At 31.8% G+C, this 23,476-nt stretch overlaps 1 protein-coding gene and 1 non-coding gene across 2 annotated transcripts; one reads left to right on the plus strand and one right to left on the minus strand.

The window, feature by feature from the left end:
• Positions 1–3,692: 3,692 nt before the first annotated feature.
• On the minus strand, positions 3,693–3,766 carry TRNAW-CCA (transfer RNA tryptophan (anticodon CCA)). Its single transcript has one exon. It is a non-coding gene; the product is annotated as a tRNA-Trp (tRNA).
• A 12,939-nt stretch (positions 3,767–16,705) lies between these two features.
• On the plus strand, positions 16,706–22,747 carry LOC105121657 (zinc finger CCCH domain-containing protein 34-like). Its single transcript, XM_011020388.1, has 7 exons — positions 16,706–17,149; positions 17,233–17,378; positions 17,558–17,623; positions 17,971–18,090; positions 18,204–18,509; positions 18,593–18,910; positions 21,621–22,747. Exons 1-7 carry the CDS (start codon positions 17,062–17,064, stop codon positions 22,014–22,016), a joined length of 1,440 nt encoding a protein of 479 aa, XP_011018690.1. The 5' UTR covers positions 16,706–17,061; the 3' UTR covers positions 22,017–22,747.
• Positions 22,748–23,476: the final 729 nt, after the last annotated feature.

Below are 23,476 nucleotides of genomic sequence, written 5' to 3' on the forward strand. Positions count from 1 at the left end.
AATGTGGGCGGATTTGGTCAGGGAGACGCAGAAATAGTACTTCAAGACCCATTACGTGTCCAAGGCCTTTTGTTCTTCTTGGCATCCGTTATTTTGGCACAAATCTTTTTGGTTCTTAAAAAGAAACAGTTTGAGAAGGTTCAATTGTCCGAAATGAATTTCTAGATTACGAATTTATCAACATCAAGTTCTTATCTTTTCTTAATTTCTTAAAAAGAAAAGAAGAAAATTTTTGTTGGAAATTCTGTATGATAAAAAAAATTGCGAAAAGACTTTTGTTTTGCTTTTGTTTCTATTTTTTTTTATACCAAATTAGGGGAATTACTTGTACCACATTTCTATATTTAGATTTCTATATTTAGTATGTATATTGGTAAGAAGACTATTTGACTTTATCCCCTCTTTTCCAATCTAAATTGGAGTGGTGCGATTATGTCACTATTCACAGATTTAGCTGTGATACAATGTATCCATAGCTTTTTTCTATTCTAATAGAATCAAATTCGACTAAATACTGATACTAAGCATAAGATAACTAAGCGGAAAAGAAAAGGTTAAATGAGGGAAACAAAATATTATAGGGGATATTCTTCTATTTGTCTTTTTATTCTTCGACACAAGCAAAGGAATTTTCCACCCCCCCCCTTTGCTTGTGTCGAAATAATAATGATTCTTAATACCATTCATCAAAGATTCCTATTCTTCAAAGAAAGGAAAATTTTTTGAGCAAATAGAACTTAATATCGGATCGACAAAAAAAAAAAAAAAAATAGAAATAAGAAATATATAATATATATATATATTATATGTGATCCAGGAAAAGAAAATTTAGCAATTCCTTCTTTCTTCTAACAGTATTGATAGATAAGATACTATCGAGGAAAAAATATTCTGAATCAATGAAGTTACTTTTTTACAAGCACCACCCAGAAAAAAGTGTAATGGAATTTTTTGAAATATTTAAAATATCAGAAGAATGTAATTCATAAAATGGAATTCATTTTGTCATTTATACGAATAAAGTATTATGATTATTAAGAACTCAGCAGCGCCCCCTTTTTTCTGTCTGATTCGACGGGGATGCCGTTGAGTTCTTACGCTTTCATGTCTACAACTCAGTTCATCCTATTACTACAGGGATGAACCCAAGCCGGAATAGGAGCCATAAAAGAAAATACCTATTAAACCGATCACAGCAATACCAGTTACAGTACCTATTATCCAAAGAGGAATCCTTCCAGTAGTATCGGCCATTTATCCCACTTCCCTCCACATTTAATCAAGTGGTCCTGCTAGAGACATGAACAGTCATAGATAATTATGTGATGATATCCTTCCGACGAGATAAGAGAATTTCTGCTCTTATTTATTATTCTAATTTCCTTTTTTAATTTTTTAATTAAATATTAATATTAATTAAAGAATATTAATTAAAAGAAATAAATTAAATATTAATTAATATTAATTAAAGAAATAATTAGAAAATAAAACAGCAAGTACAAAAATGAGTAATAACCCCCAGTAAAGACTGGTACGATTCAATTCAACGTTTTGTTCGTTCGGGTTTGATTGTGTCATAGCTTTATAATTAATATTAATTCAGATTAGGTTTATCGTTGGATGAACTGCATTGCTGATATTGACCCCAAAAAAGAAACGGTAGGTACAGCTAGTCCGTGAACAGCAAGCCATCGCACTGTAAAAATTGGATAGGTTCGATCTATAGTCATTGGGCCCTCCTAACTTAAAAAGATTTACTAAATTCATCAAGTTGTTCCAAAGGATCAAAACGGCCAGTTATTAAGGGAATTCCTTGTCGGCTCTCTGTAAAATATTCATTTGGACGAGGGCTTCCAAATACATCATAAGCTAAACCTGTGCTGACGAATAACCAACCTGCAATGAATAGGGAAGGTATAGTAATGCTATGAATGACCCAATATCGAATACTGGTAATAATATCAGCAAAAGAACGTTCTCCTGTGCTTCCAGACATGCGAGCTCCACATATTCTTGTACAGTCAAAAGGGGATCGATTCCGTAAAAGACGAGATCAGTAAATGAAAATTCACTGAAATTCAATCTTTGTGAGATCGTCAATATCGTACCGAGGGTTTCTTTAAAATATACCAAATCAGTATAGCTATCCTTCTTCTGACGCAGCAACGCAACTCCAATCAGTCTCGAAACGAAGTCCTATATAATTTCTTTAGTCTTTTCTTTTTCTTGTCACTGTAGAACCGTGTACCATAGATTAGAGAAAAATGTGAATTTGACGGGTTGTTTTCTAATAATTAATAATAAAAATTCATAAATAAAAATTCATAAAAGAGATTAGCCTATTCCCCGAATTCACAATTCAATTAGATGCGAAATCTAACCCCCTCCCCTTCGTACTTGTAGAATAAGAGTTTTTTGTTGAAATCCTTTTTTTCATTTTAAGGAATTGCTTAGTTGTCCAGAAACAAGTACTGGCAGTAGAGAATATTCGAGAGAACAGCGAAAAAATAATTGTAAGAATCAATATTCTGAATGTGTGTATTCTTGTTCTTGTATTCGATGCAAAAGGTTTTTCTTGATTTTCTTGATACTTAATTAAACTACAAAGAGGTTTTTTTTTTTATTTTTATATGGAAAGAAAAAAAAAGTAAAAGATATTATAAAGAAAAATAGAGGGTTACTTTTCGTTCTAAAATCTAAAAAAAAAAAAAGGATTTGATACAAATAAATAACAAATAAATAAATAAACTAAAAGAAGTGATCAACATAGAAATGATTTTCCAATTTTATTCCGTAGCGATTTCCATAGTGATTTGATTCAAAGACAGTTTCTTTGAATGAAGTTATACAACACAGTTTTTCTAATATATTATTATTTTAATATTTCTTTAATATTTCAATTTAGTTTGTTCTTTTATTTCTCAAGAGTTGTCCAATGAATCTTTTGATTCGGAGATAGGATAGGTAGATTTTTAGATGATGAGTTGATTTCTTTTTCTACTTATATCGCTCTTTTTTTTTTGGAGTGTTGTCTATAATCTATAATGATAATGATTGATAAATGATTAATAAATAAAAAACTTTCAATTGGTATTTTTGCTTATCTTCGTATCTTTAAAAAATTGAATTTAGGAAAGTATTTTACAAATATATGGATAAAAAAAAATAGTTTATTTAGCTCCTTCATGCCCACTCTAACTAGTTATTTTGGTTTTCTGTTAGTAGCTTTAACTATAACTTTAGTTCTATTTATTAGTCTGAGCAAGATACGACTTATTTGAAATTAATTGAATGAACAATTCATAAAAAAAAAAAAAAAGAATTTTTTTTTTTGCAGTATTCCATTTTCTAGTTCCTTACCGTGTCAATTTCCAATTCTTGGTTATTGAGATTTATGGGCAATATGCATTAATATTTAAGGATAGATATTACCTCCTTTTTCCTCTTTTCAAACAAATTGAAATGATTGAAGTTTTTCTATTTGGAATCGTCTTAGGTCTAATTCCTATTACTTTGGCTGGATTATTCGTAACTGCTTATTTACAATACAGACGTGGTGACCAGTTGGATCTTTGATTAATTAATACCCTTTTTTTTGACCTCCTCCTTTTTTTTATCCACAGGAGGTCAAATTAAGATTGATGTTCAAGCTTTTCCCTAAAATTTTTGACTTAACAAAACAAGAATGGAATCACGCTCTGTAGGATTTGAACCTACGACATTGGGTTTTGGAGACCCATGTTCTACCGAACTGAACTAAGAGCGCTTTTTTATTACAAAAAAGAAAGCTGTAAGTAAAAAGATTCTTTTTTTTTTACTCCACTACATCTTGAATGCCTATACTATCTCATATATAAACTATATTATATATAAATATAATAAATAATAATATGATATTCTTTAATATCATATTAATTTATGATTAGGTATGCCCAATTTTAATTGATCTCAATTGATCCCTTGTTATTGTATTGCTCAGAGGCGAAGTAATAAGTAGGGATGACAGGATTTGAACCCGTGACATTTTGTACCCAAAACAAACGCGCTACCAAGCTGCGCTACATCCCTTTCAATTGGTCTACAATGTCATTGTAGAGAATCCCTGTCTTGTTTTCCACATACTTATTTCATTTCATTTTCTCCATTGAGATACATAACTTATCTTGCCATTTCTTCTTTTAGATCTTATAGAGTTGATGAATGAAGCAGATTCATTAAAAATTCACAGACAAAAAAATGGAAGAAGAAAAAAAATGCATTCATTTCTATATCTTACGTCTATAGTATTTTTGCCTTGGTGGGTCTCTTTTTCATTTAATAAAAGTCTGGGATCTTGGATTATTAATTGGTGGAATACTAGTAAATCTGAAACTTTTCTACAATTACAACCATGTTCTGCAACATATATATATAAATAGAAAAGGTTGGCTAAGGTACAACCTAAGCCATTCTATTATTCTCAAATATTAAGAACAAGTTTAAAGAGGTTTATATGAAATTATCAATAAGCATGAAAAATTAAATAAAAAAATCAATCAACAGGTCCAAGATTTATTTTAGTATAAATTATATCAATCTTTATATCTAACTTGATACATAAATTTAAATGAATTCACACATTTCACATTGCATGTATTCTAGCATTAATTGTTTTCTCAACTTTTTGATTTTTGGTTCTCTTAGTATAGTAGTAACAACTAGATAGGTGATATTACACTGTGGGGTCGGATCAATTTTTTCAAACCTAAAGAAAGGATTTTTAGTCGACACCAACATTTTTAAAGATACAAGAAAAATCATACACTTGATTCATTGACATAACTAGCTTCAATTAGCTTGTTTAATTTAATAATATGATTAAAAAAAAGTATCAATAATAAATAAAAGGATAAAAAATAGCAACAATTAAATATAAAAAATGGGCTCCCAATATCATAATATGGAGAAGAAGAAAAAAGCTCATTGGAGACTTATTGTTGCTTTATCATTGACACAACTCACCACCAAAAAGATCACACGGTGACGGTTTTTACCATCGTTGTAAAAGGTCACACTACAAGTCTGCAATATAAAAAAACGTTGCATGCTCCACTAAAGTGACTACCCTGAAAGCAAACCAAACAAAATCTAATGAAGCAAGCATCTAGTGTTTATATCTAATCAGATAATTTCATTTAATTAAAAAAAATTATTTAAAAAGGGATAAATTCACCAAATAATGAAAAACAATAACAACACAAACTTAAGTCATTTTCAAAATTAGTGAAAAATCTTATACAAAGAAAATAATAAAAAGATAATAGAGCTCAATATTCAATTAAAAAAATACTTAAGAATGAAATTGAAAAAAAAAAACATGAGCCTTAAAAAAGAAGAAAAAATAAACAAACTTAGATGAATTTCTTAAACTTGAATTAATCTCTCAAACTCACAACCCATTAAATCCTAGACCTAAACTCAGTTAAGAATCTAAATTCCTAATGAATTTAATACTTAAAGATGAAACTGGAAAAAAAAATCAATTTAAAAAGTTTTTCAGAATAAGAAAATTGTAATCAAAAGAATAGAATTTAAATCTAATAGGAAAAAACCATTAAAAGAATGAAATTGTAAAAAATGAATTTTTAAAAAAAGTCTCAAATAAAACAAATAGCAATCAAGTGAATATAGACAAAATCTAACATATGAGAAAATTAAAGGATGCAATAAAAAAAATCCAATTTTATAAATGATCTTATATGAAAAAAAGAATCAAGAGAACATAGACCAAGTCAAAAGAAAAATAAAAAACAAATTAAAATGTTGATCGTAAGATTTATAGGGTCAAACGTGAAAATTAAAAAGGAGAAAGAAAAGGAAAGGAAAACAAAAGGTCATTGGCGCCACACCGTAGATACATTGACCACATGTGTTGAATGGTGATTGAGGGGGCACCATGACAAATCAAACATCGCCTTGAAAGTTGAAGTTTGGCTATCCAGTGACTCCTTACGCGCCACCCGAAAACCATGTCGTATCATCAACCTTTATTAATAATATTTATGTTTATTAAATTACTAAATAGCTTTTAAGTGAGCCTAATTGTAACAAGAAAATTAAAATGAAAAGATGAAAATACTCGTTAACACAAGCTAAAGAAATTTTGATTTTAAAGATATTTTAGTTATTTTAAATGTGTTTAAAATAGTAATTTTTTTTAAAGCTAATGAATAATAATTTTTAAAAAAAATTAAAGTAATTTAGTTATTTTATTGTGCCAACAAAATGTTAAAAAACCTATTTATCTAATCAATATAATAATGGCAAATAAATACTATGATAAAGATTTTATTAATTACAATAATAAGTTAATAATTTTTTAAAAAAAATACTATTATCATTTTCAAACTACTCTACTCTACTCTAGGATAAGCTTGAAGGGGCATATTTTAAAATATATAACATGTACATATCTGAATAGAAAAATAATATAGAATTATTTTAATATTGTAATCCGTTCTGCTATATATATATATATATATAGAGAGAGAGAGAGAGAGAGAGAGAGAGAATTGATGACTTCACCATTGCTATTGATTTTTGGATCGGTAGCACCTAAGCTATTTTATTAGTCTCAACTATTGAGAACAAGTTTAAACATGTTTATATGAAAATCATCACAAGCATGAAAAATTAAATGAAAAAAATCAATCAACAAGTACAAGATTTATTTTAGTATAAATTATAAAAATCTTTATTTCTAACTTGATAACACAAATTTAAATGAATTCAAATACTTCACATTGCATGTAAATTAATTTTTTTCTTAACTTTTCAATTTTTTGTTCTCTTAATATAGTAGTAACTAGATATAGGGTCTATGTTATATTGTGGGGTAAGATCAATTTTTTCGAACCTAAAGAAAGGATGTTGGGCGACACCAACATTTTTAAAGGTGTAAGAAAAATTATACACTTGATTCATTGATTTAACTAGTTCAATTAACTTGTTTAATTTAATAATATGATAAAAAAAAACATCACCAATAAATAAAGGAATTTAAAAAAAGAAACAATTAAATATAAAAAATAAGCTTCCAATATTATAATCTAAAAAAGAAGAAAAAAACTCATTGGAGATCCATCGTCATTCTATCGTTGACACTACTCCACCACCAAAAAAATCACATCAAGATAGTTAATATCATTGTAAAGGGCGACACTACAAGTCTGTGAAATAAAAAAAAGTTGCATACTCCGCTAAAGTAACTACCCTGAAAGCAAACCAAACAAAATATAATGAAGTGAGCATCTATTGTTTATATCTAACTAAATAATTTTATTTAACTAAAAAAAGGTATTTGAAAAAAGATAAATTCAACAAAGAATGAAAAATAAAATAGAAAAAGTGCAAAAACCTACATCATTTTTAAAATTAGTGAAAATCTTAGACAAAGAAAATAATAAAAAGATAATAGAGCTCAATATTCAATTAAATAAATATTTAAGGATGAAACTGGAAAAAAAATATGAGTTTAGAAAAAGAAAAAAAATAAACTAACTTAGACAAATCTCTTAAACCTGGATGAATCTTTCAAACTCACAACCTATTAAATCCTAAACTTAAACTCAGTCAAGAATCTCAATTCCCAGTCAATTTAATACTAAAAGATGAAACAGGAAAAAAATCAATTTAAAAAGTTTTTTAAAATAAAAAATAGTAATGAAAAGAATAAAAACCAAATCTAATTGGAAAAAAACCAGAAAAATATGAAATTTTAAAAAATAAATTTTAAAAAAGATCTTAAATACAACAAATAGCAATCAAGAGAATATGGACAAAATATAACATATGAGAAAATCAAAAGATGCAATAAAAAATCTAGTTTTATAAAAAAATTCATATAAAAAATAATCAAGAGAACATGGACTAAATCATAAGAAAAAAATAAATTGAAATGTTGATTTTAAGATTTATAGGGTCAAACATGAAAATTAAAGCTAAGAAAAAAAAATAAAACAAAAAGTTATTAACACCACACTAAAGATCCATTGATTATATATATTGTCTAACACCACAACAAATCAAATATCTCCTTGAAAGTTGGAATTTAACTGTTTAGTGACTTTTCATTTGCTACTTTGAAAAACATGTCACATCATTAATTTTTTTTTAATAATATTTATATTTATTAAATTACTAAATAGCTCTTAGATGATTCTAATTTCAACAAGAAAATTCTATTTACTAATCTTAATTGCAATAAAAAAAAATTAGAATGAAAGGATGAAAATATTCGAGCTAAAGATATTTTGAAGAAATTTTAATTTTAAAAATATTTTAGTTATTTTAAATGTGTATAAATTTTGATTTTAAACCTCATAAAAAACATGATTTAGGTATTTTATTATGCCAATAAAATATTAAAAAATTAATTTATCTTTAATCAATATAATAATAACAAATAAATTCCATGAATCGATAACAAGTTAATTAATTTTGTTTAGAAAAAATAATAATATCAGTTTCAATCTACACGACTCTATAAAACCCAAGATTGACCAAGTTCATTAGAAGAAAAAGGTTGCATGAGCCACTTAAAACCCCTGAAAGAAGTCATCCCCAATCCTCAAGTATTGTCGCCTCCAATTCTCAATTTCTTGAAGCAAACCAGTCTAAAGAAAACCAAGTAACCACCCTCTCCATGGATGATAATCCAAGAAAAAGAGCATCAAGTTCTCAAATTCCTATTGTCATTGCAAGCAGTGAATGTCTAATGAATAAGCTTGCATCCTGTTTGATAATGGACATACTATCAAGATTGCCCATCAAGACCATCTTGAATTGCCGGTGTGTTTGCAAGACTTGGCTTGACTTCATATCAGATTCTTTCTTTGCCAAGCTCCATCTTGAAAGATCACCCACCAGCTTGCTAGTCAAAACCATATCAAACAATCCTGAATCAAGAAGCCTCCAGCTTGTCCAAATAAATGGAAAGCCTGTTGGTTTGCGCTTCCGTGTTGCTGAAGAAATGAAGTTTGTTCAGGAAATCAACCTACCCTATAATAATGATTTCTTGATTGCAAACTCTTGTAATGGGCTTCTTTGCATTTCTGAAACCTTCCAAGACGGCTCCCATGATGACATTTATTTGTGCAATCCAATTTTGGGGGAGTATATCTCCATTCCACTCGCTGCTGGTCAAGGTACAAGGCAAAAGAGTAGTTTCAGATTGGGATACAGTGCCATTACTAAAGAATACAAAGTGTTGCGCACTTTTTATTCGAAGAAAGGGCCTGATTCCCAGCCTGAGGCTGAGATATACACGATTGGTACAGGGAAATGGAGAGGTGTTCACAAAGCTCTTCGTAGTCTCGATATTCTCATGTTCGATAGTTTTGTCTGCGGATCAATCCATTGGGTCTTTCGTGATGAAGACACTTGTGTGAATGTTATAGGTTCTTTTAACTTTGAGAATGAGCAATTTAGCCAATTGTCCTTGCCGCCTTGCTATGATGAGGGCTGTGTTACATTGACAGTTTTTGAAGGTTGTCTGGGCGTGTCTTTCTTCAACACCGATTCTGATCCTCAATTTGAAATATGGGTTATGAAGGAGTATGGGAACAAGCAATCTTGGACCAAACTGTTTACCGGTAGAAACCTAGATTTTGGAAACCTATATGAGCCCTTGATTTTCTTGAACAGTGGATTGATCTTGATGATGAACAATCATGAACGTTTTGCTATTTATGACACAAGAAGGAAATTCATGAAAGTTATTAGAATATGTCATATTCAGGGAAGCAAATATGCAATTGCATACAAACCATCCTTCGTTTCGCTGAAGGATGTAGCAAAAGGAGAACAGCTGAAGATGTTAAGGTAATGTGTTATCCACTCATGGTGTTGCTAATATAGGAAGGAGCAATTCCCACTTGAAGTTCTTGTGCTTCAAGAATACAATCAGGTCTTTGCATTGTGAGGCAGATGCATGCTATCATGTAGCTTCTTTGAGGGCACATTATGTACGCTTCCCTGTGTTAGAACAATTAGGGTGTTGCTTGTATGCAAGGCTTTAAATGATTTTGATAGCTGTATTTATCAGTTGCTGCTTTTTTCCCTTGATTGGTTCTATACTTTTGACAGGAGAGGAGGGTTCACATGTGTATTTGTTGACATTTTGGAATGCACGTGTTAAGATTTTCGGTCCAAACAGTTCACATAGATTACATCTGTTACTAATCACTGGCATTCTGACTATTTGCTCACACGCAGGAAGCAAGCTGGTAGAGAAGATGACGAGTCCTCTTCTGCAGGAGCATGTAACTGCACCAGTCATGATCAACTTTCTGAGAGCATTCCTCCACGGTACTAAGCACCAGTCGTGATTTTAGTTGTTATGCTCTTTGCTTTTTGCTGTTGATTGCAAATCCATGACCATGAAATAAAAACTCTTTAATTGCATGAAAAAGAGTTAAGAATAAATCTTCTGATGGTGATAAATAATTTTTTTTATTTTTTACTAATTCTAATTCTTAAAAGAAGAACGAACTAAGATCAATGCATCCCTCCTCCTCTTTAAAAATCAAAACTAACAGAAATTGGCTAATGTAGATTATTTAAGACCACGAATGTCTAATGCAATGAGACAACCCAACAAATCACAATGCTGATGTAGATATGGCTCATACCAACGTGCAAGCCCACCAAAGCCCAAGTTAGGAATTAAATCATGTTTGATCAGATTATTGATAACTCAGTCATGTTCTCAAAATCTTTTACTCTTCCTTAAAACTTAAGTAATCCACAGTTTCTTTTCTTTTCTTTTCTTTTTCCATTTTGACCACTTTTTTTTATCTTTTGTTATTGATTTAGAGGATTGAAATTAGATAATTTAGTTTAATTTGTTTTTTATATATTTTTTTATTTTTTATAAGATTATCATAATTTTAAATAAATATTGTTTTAGAGTGGATGTTCAATTTTAAAAATATGAATGTTATTATAAAATTAAATAAAAATAATTTATAAAAACAATAAAATTATTAAACTAATTAAAATTCATAACTCAAGTAATAAAATGATCAAATTCGATTCAATCTAGTATTATTTTAATATTATTATTTAGGTTATTTTTAAATTTATTAAATTTAATAATTTATTTTGATTTTGTTTTTAAATAGTGTAATTTGAAACTTGTGAGAAATTGTGTTAATAATAATATTATTAAAAAATATTTGTACTCTTAATATTATTTTAAAATTTAAAAAGGATAATTCAGTCCACGACAGAATGCTTGGCCGAATGCGCTGGTCTTTTACCGTTTGACTTAAGACTTCACATGAATAAAATTTGGGAACTCATGCTTTTCGAGATCAACTCATCGGACCACCGAGTTAACAACTAAACTATCCACAGAACACCTACCACTCCCACAAGTGGCTCGCCGACATTTCGTTGATGATGTAAGATATGCTCACTACGCTACAAAATCAATAGCAATTAATACCAAATCTTCTAAAGTGCCCACATGTGGCCAAGAACATGTCCAAGTCATAACAGCACCCACTTTCCACCTGATGACCGGCTGCCCCTGTCTATCCCATCCCCATCAACCCTTTCTCCTACCCAATACATCCGGTCATTTCCTTAACGTACACGATCATTCATTTATACAGACCTCTCACCGACTACCCTATCTCCCAATCGGACGACCGCAGTGAAATTTCCGAGGCAGGATATCAACCCTTGATTCAGTTTGCTACAACCGGATGTAGCTGAAAAAGTCTCCCCTGATGGCTACCTCTTCCAAGCTCTTATTTTAGCAGATTTGATAGTACAATCACACGCTCTAGCAAAGCGATTGACTCTACGCTATCTCTAGTTGTGATAAATAGTTTTTTTTCGCCCCTTAAGGGTTAGAGTTGTATCACAATATTTCACAAACGTTAATAATTTTTATTATTATTCTTGTGAAAATAATTTTAATTTTTTTTAATATTTAAAATTGTTTAGTTTATCTTTCGAACATTAATATTTACAAGCTTATAAAAAATAGAAAACTATTTGGAATGCTCCGAGTGCTAGTTTTGAGAATCACAAATTGGAAAAGTTCCAGCTTATTTTCTTTATTTGTTTTTCTTTTCTTTTCTTTCTGCAATTCTCACAGCCAAATTCAGGTTAAAATGACCAAAAGTGGAAGTGAAGGGACTAATTTGATCAGATTATATGTAAAGTGATCGATTGGACCAAATCCTAATACCAGAGGGACCGCCTTAAAACGTGAATTTCCGGGCTAGCACAAGAGTTTCAGTGGCTTTTAATTGCGCGGGATCACGCATCTTAAGGGAACGTGGGGAGGCCACAGCCACGAGATACTGTAAGAAGCAGCAAAGCCCGTGCTTTACAAGGGTTTAATGGGTTGAAAATCATGCCCTAACCCTAATTGCCTATAGTCCTTTGTTTAAAACGTCTTTGTTATGATAAAATGAACACGATTAACCAATGGTAGCATCATCTGAGTTTGTGACAATTACGTGCATGCTTGGGAGTCAATTTTCTATTTAGTTTTAAAAGTATGTTTATTTAAGAAAAAATATCGAAAACATACTGGGCGTGTTTTTGTAAGGTTAAATGTACTAATGATCTCATGTCTTCTTTTATTCTACAATAAAAGATATTTTTGTATTAGTCTATGTATTAATTAAGATTAAAATATTTTTATATTAGACTAATATTTTTTATATTAATCTATATATCAATTCATGAAAATATTTTATTAAGATTAAAATAAATTTTTTTAAATATTTTTAAAAATCGAATATCTGACGTGTAGTGGTAGGAGTGGAATCAGTTATCAATTTTACCATGTTTGTAAAGGTACGTATGGGTACAAAACATCTGTCCTTGTAGATAAACCGACAATGGTTATGAAACCCGGAACAGCAGGGAGCGGTTCCAGCCCGAGTTTCATAACCATTTAAAAACGGAGCTGATTTTGTCAAAAAAAAAAAAAAACTTGAATTGATAACTGATCTAGTCGGCGTCGACCAAACCAGATGAAAAACCTAAGTTAACCCGATATCAGCACCTCCGGCCGCCCCCAAGCGTTGCGAGTTTTCCTCGCTCCTCCTTTTTTTAGCTAAGCTTGCCAGCTCCCATTTTGAATACGATCGGAGCTGGGTGTTTTGCTATCTTTCCAGTCTAACTTGGTACAGTTGGGCCAACCATCTTCATTGTCCTTGTCCTCGTGGTGGTAAATGGAATCAAACTCAAGTGCTCTGCGGAGGGTGGAGAGATTTACGTCCAGGGTTCATGTCTTTTCTGATCCTTGTGAAAATCTCAAGATGAGTAGTTGCAAGTGAATAATTCTACTTAATTCTGATGACAAATTAAGTCCATTATTCTTACTTGTAGACTTTAATCGTTGTTTAATTACTGCCAAAGAAGTTCGTAAGATCTGTGACCCTTTTCCACCTTACAGCTGACAAAAACTCTTGCCTCTGTGTTAGTAATTGTGTTAGTAATACCTGCAGGATCGATGAAGGAGAGATCTGGATATTACATAACATACACTCACAACAATTAGCTAGCTAGCTAGGGTTCTTGGAGATACCTGCAGGATCGATGAAGGAGAGATCTGGATGACAAATAACATGTAGTTAGCTAGCTAGCAGATAGAATATACAACTACTCTACGAAATTGTACAAGGAAGATTAATTAATTTCTACTTTCAACTCTTAAATTCGGATCTTGTGCCAGTAGGGAATAATTATTCTCATGTGTTAGTGTGTACTCATCATATATACAGAGATGATAAAGCTTGAGAGATGAAGACAATGACATGAAATAAACATGTTTTTAAAATAATTTTAAATTAAATTTATATCATTTTAAAACATGAAATGCATAAAAACGAATATTCTATCTCTTTCTTATCTTCCATCTATTTTATTTCAAAATAGAAACCAAATCCCATCATAAAAGACAACAATCAATATATATATATATATATAATGCATTGTTAAGATCGTAAAGAAAATTTAATATTGATTAATGCGAAAGTTGATGTGATAATATTTATTATTATTGAAAAATAGAAAGAGATGAAAATAAAAATCGTTCATAGTTCAAATGATGAAGAAATTTGTAGTTGATAATTTTTTTCCACTTAATCTCCATTAATTTTTGTCCCTTTTAATTATATACAAAAAAAACCCTTTAACTCAAAGTAATGTAGCATTGGTTTTTTTTTTAAATAAAATGATAGGTTTATTGGATTTGTTGTAATACAAAAATTTTTTTATTAAAAAAATATAAATATATTGTTGTATTAGAAAAATTTATAAAAATATATAACTATTAATATTTTTAATTTTTAATTTTAAATTGTTAATTTTAAATATTGAATATAAAAATAAATAACATATTATTAAATATAAGAATAAATAGCTAGCAAGACCAGAGAGATGATGCCACATGAAATTGATGGGTAATTAACCCCTCATCTTTTCAAAAATCATGATTGTTAAAGTTGTAGGTGAACAATATATAGAACTTTATAACTTTATTCTTTGTGATTGACCAATCTAAAAGATTGAAAAATTCAACCATGGGGTCAAATTTTCTTTTAGAAAAAATCTAAGTAATTTATTTGTACTATATTGCAGGTAAATTATTTTTTAATATATAAAAATATTAAGTTATATTTTTTATATTAGAAAATAAATTTAAAACTATATAGGAAATGATCTAATATGACTCTATAGATTGTATGAATTAAAAAACAACCTGAATAATTATTAAAAACATAATCTGACTCAAAATAAATATTTAAAATGAGATTTTTGTAATGTAAATATTGAGACAATAATATATTTGATAGATTTTGGTTAGCTCAGGTAAACTTACAAATTCGCATGCTATATTGTGAGACTATGATAACCCTATAAAAAATAAATCAAAATAAATTATAAAATATATATTCAAATAAATCAAATATTGAAGTTGAGATTGAAAAAGAAATCAATTAAAAAAAACAAAACATATGACCTAATGTTGAATGAGATAGGGATAAATTATTAGAAGCACAACAAAAAAAAATTATGAGTCCTAATTCTCAATCAATTCAATGTTGAATTAATGATGAAATTGAAAAAAAAAAAACTTAAGTCAACCAAAATAACTCGTCAAACTCGCGATTGAGATTATGATACTAAGATAATCTCATAAAAAAATAAATTAACAAATATTATTAATTTCAATTCCCAGTAAATCTAATGTTAAATAATGAAATAAAAAATAAAAAATCAATTAAAAAAATAAAAAAATTATAATCCACCAAACTCGTGATTCGAGTCATGAGATGAGAATAATATCATTAAAACAAATAAAATAAATCACAATACCTAATTCTCAATTAATCTAATATTGAATGATAAAATTGAGAAAAAAATCAATAAGAAAAAGAAGAAAAAAATTTAATCAACCCATCAAATTTGTTATTCAAATAATAAGTCTAAAATAAACTTATAAAAAGCAAATTAAAAAAAAAACTATAAAGCACCATCCTTATTAACCTTAATGTTAACATATAGAATTAAAACTAGAAAAAAAATTATTTGTCTTAATATTAACTTTAGAGGAAAGGTATAGTAAAATCCTTTTCTCTTTTAGCTTTTAGTTAATGTTTAAGATTTCTTTTGACATTACAATTTAATTATATTTTTGAAGATTTTTGAAATTTTTTTAGCTTTAAATTATTTTTTTCATGTTTTTAAATCTTTTTGATGTGTTAATATCAAAAATAAATTTAAAAAAGTTAAAAAATATTATTTTAATATATTTCTAATTAAAAAATACTTTAAAAATTAACACTTCCAACTAAACTTTAAACTAAAGATACTTCTAATGTTATATTCTTTGTAAAGAGAGTTCATTCTTCCATACTTCATTTATTCTTTTTAATTGATTTGAACCCAAACCAATAGGAACAAAAACACTCACATGCCATTTTACCTAAATTGATACTTTTTTTTTTAATGAAAAAGATAACCTTTTCTTTTTTAATTTATATTTATAAAAAGAGCCATAAAGTAAAGAAAAAAGAATACTGTTTCTTTTCCAATTTCAAGGAAGATCCTCTTTGCATGCCACGTAGAGGAAAACACCTCCATGCACTCACTCACACAGGATTAATTAAGCACTTAAATTAATATTCCTCCCTCATTACCCTTTTTGGAATAACCCTTGCTCGAAAAGACAACTCTCTCCTCTTCTTACAAGTTCATGTCCCCACAGAACCCAGGGACGCTAACTCATATCCAACTCATAGTTTTAGACTAGAATATTTGAAACTCTTTAAATTAAATTCAATTTAAGGGTGTTTTTAAGGAATCATTTTAGAATTAAATTTTAAATAGAATTTAATATTTCAAAATACTTATCTATCTATTATTTTAAGAAATATTTGAATGAACAAGAGGATGCTAAAAAAATGTAATAAATGAATTATATAAATTTAATTTATTTATTAATTAAATTTAAATTAAATATTATAATTAAATTCAATTACATTATTTATAGAGACATTCTTTTTTATATATAGTTAGTAAATAAAGTCACACTTCATTTATTTGTTTTTTTTATTGGAATTAATTACCTAAAAAAGAATAATTATTTTAGGTTGTGGCTGCTCTCTTTGGCGCGTATAAATAAACCACCAACACCATCACTCACACAAAAGAAAAGATCAAACAACATCAGCAACAACCATCGCTGAAGTGAGTGAGAGAGAGAGAGAGAAACAGAAAGTGAAAGCAACTCACAAAATCCATAAACCTCCATAAAAACCGAACACCATACACTGTCTACCTCTTTCACTCTCTCTCTCTTTCTCCTTTTGTCCTTAAAAAAAGAAAATCCAAAAAGCACAGACAAAAACATCTCATCAGTTCTTTTTACCTTTTCTCTCCTAGAACGGTTTCTCTCATTTAGTAACTGTACAAGGACCGGAGGAACTTGCTTGGTCTCACTCCAGTTTCTGTCCGGTTCCTTGGAATTCGGGAGTTGGTCCGTACAGAATGGACCGGTACGGTCGGGCACAAGAAGGCTCACAATCCGATCCGGCACTGGAATGGACGGGTTCAGGACCGGAAACCGGACTTGAAGGTGACCTACATTAATTCGATTGTGACTTAATAGTTGTCTGTTTTTGTTGATTATGATTAATTATGATTATGTGGTTGATGCAGAGGGTGTTTGGCAATTGGGATTAGGGGAAACAGAATCCGTATACCCGGAGAGACCTAATGAGCAAGATTGTATGTATTATTTGAGAACCGGGTGGTGCGGGTACGGAGCTCGGTGTCGGTATAATCATCCACGTGACCGGAGTGCGGTAATTTTGACTGATTTTACTTTGGTTTGACTTGAATTGAGTTTTAAATGGTCCGTGTTTGGTAATTAGTCTTGATCTTGTGGTTTTTGGAACTGTGTTTGGAGGAGGGTTAATTTTGTTAGTAATTTTCATACGTGAAGGTGGTGTGGTTGACTGTTGTGGTTGATGTTGTTTTATAGGTTTTGGGAGCGCCAAGGGCTGGTGGAGCGGAGTATCCAGAGCGAGTGGGTCAGCCGCTTTGCCAGGTAGGTAATTTTTCTGGTTTTGAATGATTACTGTGATTTGCTGTATGTGCAAATGGTTGATTGTGGACAATGCGTGTTGGTTAAAGATATGATTAGTTTGATCGAGTGTGATGGAACGCTGATGCAATGTGTGTTGATTAAGTGCGTTATACCGGTCCGTGTCTTATGGGATGTGTTGCAAATTTGTTCTGAGAATGTGGATGCTATCATATGGTTGTATATGTTAGTGGCTGAATTAGGAGTTTTGCTGTTTAATTGTGCGTTTGGTTTGGTTGAGTTTGATGGTTTATGGGAGAAGGGATTTATGGTTGCACTGATTGAGCTGTTTTTTTTTGCTTTATTTGCAGTATTATATGCGGACGGGGACATGTAAATTTGGTGCTTCCTGTAAGTACCACCATCCTAAGCAGGGAGGTGGTTCTGCTAGTCCCGTGTCACTGAATTATTATGGATACCCATTACGCCCGGTCTGTATATCTTTACATGGGCATTTAAGATTTATGCTTTTGATCATGATGGTATTTTTTGCACTGAGTATGAATTCATGTTTGCTGATTCTTTTAGTTTTAATTGACTACAGGGTGAAAGGGAATGCACATACTACATTAAAACAGGGCAGTGCAAGTTTGGGGCGACATGTAAGTTCCACCATCCACAGCCAGGTAACATACAAATTCCAGCACAATCACTGGCTCCGCAAATTGCTCCTGTACCTAGCCCAACTTTATATCCTTCGGTGCAATCTCCCTCTGTCCCTTCATCTCAACAGTATGGCGTAATGGTTGCAAGGCCTCCTCTGCTGCCAGGTTCATATGTACAAGGTCCTTATGGTCCTGTGCTGCTTTCCCCAAGCGTAGTTCCATATCCAAGTTGGAATCCTTACCCGGTAGGTCAATAGAAATTCCTCTATTTCATTACATTCTGACCATCTACTTCTATTCATAGTAGTTGTAATCTCTTCTGGTGCAGGCACCTGTAAGTCCAGTAGCCTCTCCTAATACTCAGCCTGCAGTTGGCTCAGGATCAGTCTACGGGTTGTCAGCCCTATCTCCTTCTGCACCTGCTTATACTGGGGCATTTCAATCCATACCTCCTGCAACAGGTCCTTCAAGCAGTACCCAGAAGGAGCACTTGTTCCCAGAAAGACCTGGCCAGCCGGAATGTCAGTATTACATAAAAACTGGTGATTGTAAATTCAGATCCTCATGTAGATATCATCACCCCCCAGAATTGGTAGTGTCAAAAACAAATGTTGTTCTTAGCCCCATTGGTCTTCCTCTACGCCCAGTAAGTATCTACATAAAACTCTCTGGCATTGTGATACCTTATTACCTTATGTCAGGGCATGCATTACTAGTTTGTTTACCTAATAAAGTCGCAAAATGTCCTAATTAATCACACCCATTTTGTTTGTTGCTTACCGCATAGCATTTTTGACTAGTGTTGGTGGAGATCATTGAAACAGGATTTTCTGAATTTTCTGAATTTATATTTTTTCTGAGTGATGCGACCACAATGCTGCAGTTGTATAGTTGCTATTTCTTTCTCTCACTCCTCTTCTTGCCCTCCTATCATTTTCATCAGAAAAATTCTAACCTTGCTTTTGTTAGCTGTTTTTTTCTCGTTTGAGTCTTAGTGAAACAAAAGTTCATTTCATGTGGTTAGAACCTTGAAACTTTTGACACAACTGTGGCATACACCTGCCTGCTTCTAGTGTAGTATTTTTGGGATCTTATCAGAGTAGGTGATTGGGTGGTACTTGCCCTTGATCTCTGGATGCTTTATAGGGTGAGTCTTTTCACTTCGATTATATTTCTTGAAGTAGCTTTTTTTTTTCCTTGTGATGCTGGTGCACCATGTGAGAATGAGATTTTGACTCTGGAATTTTTTAAGCGGCATGGTTCTTTAGATTGCATCTGTGGTTCATGTATAGAACATTACATAGTTATTGTCTCTTGTCATCTCCATTTATGCTTCTGTAAGTGAAATACAAGAAGCAATGTGCTTGCTTGCTTCTCTGTGGGATATTTTATCTTGATAAGCAATTAGGAGAGTCTATTCCCATGATATGGCAGCTCTTTTCCACTCATTAAACTCGATAGCTTCTCGGATTCACAGCTTTTGTACCAAAGTAGTGCGTGGAGTTAAGCTACTCTGATGTGGAAATGAATATTTTCAAAGAATTTTTTATATTCTGGCCTGGTTTAAAATAATCACTTCATTAATGAGTGCTAAGTTGGAAAACAATACAATCAGCTTTTGAGTCCTATGATTAACATTTAATATCTGGATTGTAGTCGCAACTTCACCTTTCTGCTTTATAGGGTGATCTGATTGCATGGTGAAATAATTTGACATTTTGAGGAAGTTTCTCTCTAAACTTTCTTCATTGCTGATCATGCTCCTCTGGATGTGTTTTTGTTCTTTCAGTTAGTTCTGATTTATTTTGACATTGTTTGGGAGATCGTATGTGCTACCTTTTGTTTCTGTGCTCTGATCAGTCACATTTTCCTTGGTTTACCATAAGTCTGGAGCATTTTCTATATCATCAACCAAACAATGAAAATGTGATTCACTTCCTGAGATAATAGCTTACTATTACACAAGGTCATCTTTTTAACATGTTGAGTGTCTTTTAAACAGTGTCCTGATCTTTACATATCAAGGATAGAGTACTTGTTGAGAACGTCCATTTTCTGGCTAAATTACTTCTTGTGATTGTATTCTCAGAAACAAAGAAAATCTGGAATTTATTTAGATACTCTATTTATTTCTACTACTCTTTCTTTTGGTAGTTTTTGGGCCACTATGGGAGTTTGGAAAAGGGTTAGGCTCCTCTGTCTTAATGTTTTTATCTTCTTCTTGTCTTAGGGACTGCAGTGACATGTTTTTTTATCCATCCTTGCTGCTTTCTTATCTTCTTAAGTTGTTGGATTTGTTCAAGTTGTGAATTGGGATGGATCTGTCAGTACGATTACGAGGTGGATAAATTGAACTCATGAAGGCATGTCTTTATGCAGTTCTACATTGTAATGAAGAGAGTTGATAGTGGAGATGTGATAGATGCGTTGATGTCACAAGTTATTGTCTTTATGATGTACTGGACTTTGTTGCATCCCTTAAGCAGGTTTAGGGTTTTTGGCTGACAATTCTTTTTCCTGTCTTAATCCCTATCGTTTACTTATTTACTTAAGCATACTATCGTGGACTTATTTTGCAAGTGGTACTTACTTTATTGCTGTAATTTGCACTTGTTAGTCATGCAACCAATTCTGGGTTCATGCTTTATTAAGAGAATATTGTTGGGACTGAGTGCTGGAATCAGTGTATCTTTTTTTGTCTCTAGTGTCTCAAAGCATATGTAGTCATGGTCAGAGATGTGAGCTACATTGTATGGGCAAATTTGTCTTGGGGATGGAAGATTTGAAAACAGCTGTCATCATCTATTTCTTTGGCCATCATGTCTCATTTTATGATTGTTATTTAATTTTCTCATGCTCAAGCTGATCTTTTGATCGGCCCCCAAGAAAACTAAAATCAAAGACCATACAGTGCCTTCTGCATGATAAAACTTCTAGGTCATCATCTAGGTGAGATCATTTTTAAATGTCAAGTCATGATGACATATTGATTTATGTGGTTTCTTTGGACCTTCTATAATTTGATTGATTTGTAGTTTGTTCAATAAATTGCATTGGCAGTTTCTTCTGTCTCTTTTTGCTTTTGCTCTAACAATTACACGTATACCTATGTGTGGATCACTTGTTAGCCTGAAATCCTGATAATTCTGCTTTGTTAGCTGTGCATCCTCTACATGTTTATCTTGGTTCTCAAGTTCCCATTCACAGTCATTAAGTAAGCTATATATAACTTCTTTTCCTCTTTGAACTGATGTAGCCATATATAAAGTCATATCAGGGCATGCTGTTTTGTAGGCTTCCACATCTTCATATACTTACTTACATGTTGAATGCTGACCTACTACGTTCTTAATCAGGGTGCTCCAACTTGTTCTCACTATACACAACGTGGACAGTGCAAGTTTGGGCCTGCATGCAAATTCGATCATCCAATGGGAACGTTGAGTTACAGCCCATCTGCATCTTCTCTTGCTGATATGCCAGTTGCGCCCTACCTGGTGGGCTCTTCAATTGGCACTCTTGCCCCATCATCCTCATCTTCAGATTTGCGGTCCAAACCTATTTCAGGACCCAGCAAGGACTCCAGTTCAACTAGGTTGTCTTCTTCAACAAGCATACCCAGTGGATCGGTTGGTTCAATTTTTTCAAAGAGTGGACCTGCTCCTCATTTGAATGTGCAACAGTCAGGCTGGAGTTCTGGTCCTTCAACCAACAGCAGCGGCAGCAGCTCAGGGACCTGCACCTCAATCTAAGTAAAGATATTGAACAACTCCTGTCCATTCCACTTTTTGGTAAAATTCATGAAAAGCGGCATTTTTTTCTGGCTTCACCATCAAATAGGAGGCTTTAGTTTCCCAGCTCTGATGGTTCCACGATTCAGGTCTAGCACACATTAGCTTTGATAATTTCCATGTTCATATAATCTCATAGCCATCCTTTTTTATATTCAATAAGCTATGGCTATTTCTCAAAAATCTTAGCAAACCCCATATAGCCATCCAACTTTTCTTTCAAATAACTATGAATCTACAGTTCCCTCCCTAAGGAAAATCTGCGCCCACATCTCCCTTTTTTTGGAGTCTGTTAATTTATATTTCAATCCTTTTTCAAAAATGAAAAAGATGAATCCTACAGCTTCTTCCTTTTACATCAGCTGTGTCTTCATGTCTATCACTTTACGATTTTCTTTAAATTTGGGAACAAGCTTCCAATTTGTCTAGAAAGGAACTCGAAGGTTTCTTGTTCCCCCTCCCCCCCCCCCCTTTTTTTTCTTTTTTTTTTTTTTATCTGGGGTTTGTTGTGAAAAAATAGAAGTAATTACAAAGACTCGAAGGTGGCATGGATCTCAGTGCTGCCTTGTGATTAGGTACATAGTTATGCCGTGACAATTGAAATGCTTGCAATTTTTATTGATGGATCTATTATGAAATACAAATATATGAAGGGTCACTCAAGACTGTAATAATCATTTCTCTTTCATTTATTTTACATGTGCTTTATTTTATGTATGCCATATCTGGTAAAATTTTGTTAGAGAAGAAAGATTATATGAGTATAGCTTTATAAATGATGGTTTCTGGAAAATTTGTTGGCCTGCACGGGCGCGGTTACTTTTGAGGGAGTAAAAGGCCTTGTATCGTAGTTACGCAGATTTTAGAGGATTATTGTGTTGATCATTTAGCAAGCACACAAGCTTTTCGAGATATGGTCTCTCCACCTCGAGTGGCATGTACTTGTCTCTAAACTTGGTTTTTCTGATCACTGTATCTACCCGCGTGGTTTCCTCAATTCTGCATTTTTTGAAATCCTTTCGGCCATTATTGATCGAGTGAAAAACTTTTCTTGCTTGTGAGCTCTACTAATGGCCAATTGGAGACTTTCTAACTGGGATTACGATAGACGGGTGATCTTCTTCTTCCCTGGCAATTTCTTCATGGACTATCGGGTCCATTTTTCTTGCAGCTCCTTTATAATGAGCTTCCTCTTCAAGGTTTTTGGATCAGAGCAATGAGGCTGCATGCATTCTAGTTTGGGGATGTTCTTCAAAATGCAAAAGTTATCATCTAGTAGCTTCAGCCGTCACAAGCTGTACAAAAGCTTCTAAATGAACCAAAACCAGAATCTGGGGTGAGCTAAAATGCGAAAAACAAGGTCTAAGTCAGCAATAATTCAACTTCTTTGGACCACTAATATGAAGTGCTACAATAATGTA

This window comes from Populus euphratica, unplaced genomic scaffold (genome assembly GCF_000495115.2).
Source record: "Populus euphratica unplaced genomic scaffold, PopEup_1.0 scaffold25.1, whole genome shotgun sequence".
Classification (NCBI taxonomy): Eukaryota; Viridiplantae; Streptophyta; class Magnoliopsida; order Malpighiales; family Salicaceae; genus Populus; species Populus euphratica.

Bases quoted from the DNA above. Each gene is read 5' to 3' on its own strand.
- LOC105121657 (XM_011020388.1), top strand. From the start codon at position 17,062: ATGGACCGGTACGGTCGGGCACAAGAAGGCTCACAATCCGATCCGGCA. The intron at 17,150-17,232 runs GTGACCTACATT...TGGTTGATGCAG, and splicing joins ACCGGAAACCGGACTTGAAG to AGGGTGTTTGGCAATTGGGA. The intron at 17,624-17,970 runs GTAGGTAATTTT...CTTTATTTGCAG, and splicing joins TGGGTCAGCCGCTTTGCCAG to TATTATATGCGGACGGGGAC.